Source organism: Miscanthus floridulus, unplaced genomic scaffold (assembly GCF_019320115.1).
Source record: "Miscanthus floridulus cultivar M001 unplaced genomic scaffold, ASM1932011v1 fs_164_9, whole genome shotgun sequence".
Lineage (NCBI taxonomy): Eukaryota > Viridiplantae > Streptophyta > Magnoliopsida > Poales > Poaceae > Miscanthus > Miscanthus floridulus.
In genome coordinates, this window is record NW_027096318.1 from 12,694 (window position 1) to 16,679 (window position 3,986).

Genomic DNA, 3,986 nt, shown 5'->3' on the forward strand with positions numbered 1-3,986 from the left:
GAGGCCCTAAAGTTAAATAGTAATCATTCGTATTTTTTTTCAATTCATTCACAATCACAGCAAACTATATATATATAGCGCTTGTGGGACAGAGCAGCGGTGGCACGCGTGGGTCAGTGCACCAGCGTCGGTGATCATGGGGCGGTCAGAGCAGCGCTGGCGATCGTGGGGCAAGGAGAGCAGCGGCGGGCAGTGGCGACTTGCGTGGGACAGGGCAGCGGCGGTTTGCATGGGATAGAGGAGCACCGGCGATCGTGGGACAGAGCAGCGTCGGCGCGTGGGACAGAGCAGTACAAGGTTTGATTTGTTTTTGAATTTTGTTATATATATGCATGTGTTGGATGTGTTTTTGAATTTTGTTGAGTTTACTCTAATTTTAGGACTGAGTGCAAGGTTTATTTTACTCTCAAAATAGATGGATAGAAGCTGGATTTATGGGACACAATTCACACCTACATATGTGAAAGGAGTTGAAGAGTTCATGAAATTTGTTAGTGAAAGATACCCCGAAGACAGCCACATGTTTTGTCTGTGTAGAAAATGTCTTAATCAAAGTTTATGGCCTCAGGATGATGTCAATGACCATATACACATTTATGGAATGTCAGCTGCATACACCAGGTGGATTCATCATGGGGAGTCGGCAGATACTGTAGTAGTTGAAAATTTGGAGTAGGAGGTCGAAGGAAGTGATCATGACTTTGGGATACATGTGGATGTGGCCGATGATGGTTATGATGAGGATCACGGAGTACTAGAGATGATAGGAGATCTGTATGCTGCGACAGAGGCTGATGGAGAACAACCAAGGTTTGCAAGAGTCCTTGAAGATGCGAAGAAGTCACTTAGCCCGGGATCTAGCCATTCAAAATTCTCTTTTCTGGTGAGGATGTTGTATATCAAGTCTCGTTATCGAATTGGGAATACAAGATTTTCCACAATGCTGAAGTTGTTGTCATCAAGATACCCTCAGAGTGAGTTGCCAAAATCATATGATGAGGCCAAGAAATATCTTGGAGAACTGGGCCTTGGTTTCGAAAACATCCATGTGTGCAAGAACAATTGTGTGTTGTTTCGGAAGAGGTATTATAAAGAGAATGTGTGCCTAGTATGCAAGGCATCTAGATGGCAAGATGAAACTGGGAACAAGCGGGATCCACACAAGGTATTGAGACATTTTCCACTTTTGCCAAGGTTGAAAAGAATTTTTGCTTCAAAGCGCACTTATGAGGAAACACAATGGCATAAGAAAACGAGGACGCCAGTCGACAATGTAATGAGCCATCCAGCTGATGGAGAAGCATGGAAGGAGTTCGACACGAGGGAACCAACCTTTGAAGATGATTCGAGGAACATGAGGCTTGCCTTAGCTACCGATGGATTCAATCCATTTGGCAACATGAGTACGCAGTACAGTATGTGGCCAGTGCTTCTAACACCGCTGAATCTCCCACCATGGGAATGCGTGAATCCAGCAAACTGCTTTATGTCTTTACTCATCCCAGGTCCAAAATCTCCAGGAAAGGATTTTGATTTGTTCCTTGAGCCCCTAATTGAAGAACTGCTCGATCTATGGAAGGGTGTCAGTACCTACGATGCATGTACTGGTCGGAAGTTTAACCTTCGTGCTGTCGTGCTATGGTGTATACATGATTTTCCAGCATTGAGCACGTTATTAGGGCGAACAACAAAAGGGTATTATGCATGTATTCATTGCGACAAGGATCCGTTGTCTCGGGCAATAAGGAGTAAAATATGTTACATTGGACATCGTCGTTACCTTCCAAGGACACATGCATGGCAGAGAAGCTTGGCTTTCGATGGTAAGCATGAAAACAAAGATCAGCCAGGCAAGTTCACTTTGGAGGAGGTCCTAGAGGAGCTAGAGAAGGTGAAAGATGTCAGGCCAGGGAAGCATCCTGAAATTATTGGAAATAAAAGGAAGCGCAACGAGGGTCCAAGGATTTATAGCCGCAAAGTTGGGTTGTGGAGATTGCCATATTGGAAACATTTGAAGCTTCCACATAATCTCGATGTGATGCACATAGAGAAAAACATATGTGAAAACATTCTTGGCACATTACTCAATGTGCAGGGCAAGACCAAGGACACAACCAATGCTAGGCTAGATTTGCATGATATGGGCATAAGACCTGAATTGCACTTACAGCAGCATGGCAACTCAGTCACTGCTCCACCTGCTCCGTATGTCTTGGGGAAGGATCAAAAAATCAAGTTCTGCAAGTTTCTCAAAGGTATCAAGTTTCCTGATGGATATGCGGCTAACCTAGCAAGATACATAAGTGAAGATGGTTCGAAGGTGCAGGGAAAGCTGAAAACACATTCTTGCCACATACTCCTACAAAGAATCATACCTGCTGGCCTAAGAGGACTGGTGAGGAAGGATGTATATGAAGCAGTTGCAGAGCTCGGGACCTTCTTCAGGGAACTATGCAGTAGAAATCTGAGGATTGATGTTGTCAAACGGCTAAAAGAAGAAATTCCATTGATCCTATGCAAGCTTGAGAAAATCTTTCCACCTGCCTTCTTTGATGTCATGGTGCACTTGGCTGTCCATCTTCCTGATGAGGCACTGCTAAGAGGACCTGTTCAGTATGGATGGATGTACCCAATAGAAAGGCGGCTAGGCACTTTGAAGAATTTTGTAAGGAACAGGGCTAGGCCAGAAGGATCAATTGCTGAGGCATATATGGCAAGTGACACCTTGACTTTTTGTTCTAGGTATATGGAGGATATTGGCAATAGATTTAACCATGATGATGGTAGTGATGGAGAGATGCCATTGCCTGATGACATCTCTATTTTTAAGCATGGTGTTACTCTTGTTGGATCTAATAGGAGCCAGTACATTGATGATGTTGACCTCAATAAGTTAGTTTGGTATGTGCTAAATAATTGTGAAGAAGCTGAGGAATATTTGGAGTAAGTATCTATTAGATGTTTTGGGGATTAGTTTTTGTTTTATTTCTAATTTTTCAAATCATTCTTATGACTTAACTTTGCCCTGCAGCTTGTACAGGGACGATCTTGAGCAGCAAGGTGCACTTGATGTAGATAAAATGGTTGAACAAGGATTTGCAAAGTGGTTTAGGTGCCATGTAAGTCACTACACATTGTGTTTCTAGGTTCAGTAAATGCATTAGTATCCATATGTAATTGGTAACTGAGTACTTTTGTTGCAACAGATTGAGAACAAACGCAAGGAGAATCCAGAATCGGTTAGCGAAGGATTGTGGGCATTGTCATGTGGCCCAGATCTGCGAGTTAAGACTTGTGCAGCTTGCAAGGTTAATGGAGTGCGGTATAGCACTGTGGATCGTGAGAATTTCCTTCTGACACAAAATAGTGGTGTAATGACTGAAGGTTCACATGATGGGAACAACATAGATTTTTATGGAGTCCTTAAAGAGGTAATTGAGTTGCAATATAACTCAAATCTTCAAGTCCGTCGGACGGTGGTTCTATTTCAATGCGATTGGTTCAAGCAAGAAGGCAAGACGATAGGCCTTCAAGATGACGGACATTTCAAATCCATCAATGTGCAGTCATTATGGTACAAGACTGATCCTTTCATCTTAGCAACTCAATCGAAAAAGATATTTTACCTGCAAGACACATCTTTAGGTAAAGATTGGCGAGTTGTGCAGAAATTTGAACATAGGAATATTTATGATGTCGCTGAAAAAGATGAGGCCAGTCATGATGTGCATCAGGATGATTATTGTTCTGATACTGAACATGTAGTGCAAGCAGGGGCTGATAATGAGGTTATGCACAATATTCAAGGTGAAGCTAGTATAATTGAAGGAAATTTACAAGACCTTATAAGCAGCAAGAAGCAACCTATTATTCGTGAAGATAGTGAGGATGAGGAGGAAGATGAGACAGTACTGCAGTACTATAGTGATGGTGGCAATGATAACAATGATGACATGTCCCTAGACGATGAAGATGATGATTTCTAG

At 42.6% G+C, this 3,986-nt stretch overlaps 2 protein-coding genes across 2 annotated transcripts; both read left to right on the forward strand.

Annotated features, from left to right (window-relative positions):
- The first annotated feature begins 760 nt into the window (after positions 1 to 760).
- Positions 761 to 2,947, forward strand: LOC136530623 (uncharacterized). The gene has a single exon (XM_066523346.1). The coding sequence runs from the start codon at positions 761 to 763 to the stop codon at positions 2,945 to 2,947; it is 2,187 nt and encodes a 728-aa protein (XP_066379443.1).
- Positions 2,948 to 3,080: 133 nt separating this feature from the next.
- LOC136530625 (uncharacterized) lies at positions 3,081 to 3,986 on the forward strand. Its single transcript, XM_066523347.1, has 2 exons — positions 3,081 to 3,119; positions 3,207 to 3,986. Exons 1-2 carry the CDS (start codon positions 3,081 to 3,083, stop codon positions 3,984 to 3,986), a joined length of 819 nt encoding a protein of 272 aa, XP_066379444.1.

Bases quoted from the DNA above. Each gene is read 5' to 3' on its own strand.
- LOC136530623 (XM_066523346.1), top strand. From the start codon at position 761: ATGATAGGAGATCTGTATGCTGCGACAGAGGCTGATGGAGAACAACCA.
- LOC136530625 (XM_066523347.1), top strand. From the start codon at position 3,081: ATGGTTGAACAAGGATTTGCAAAGTGGTTTAGGTGCCAT. The intron at 3,120-3,206 runs GTAAGTCACTAC...TTGTTGCAACAG, and splicing joins CAAAGTGGTTTAGGTGCCAT to ATTGAGAACAAACGCAAGGA.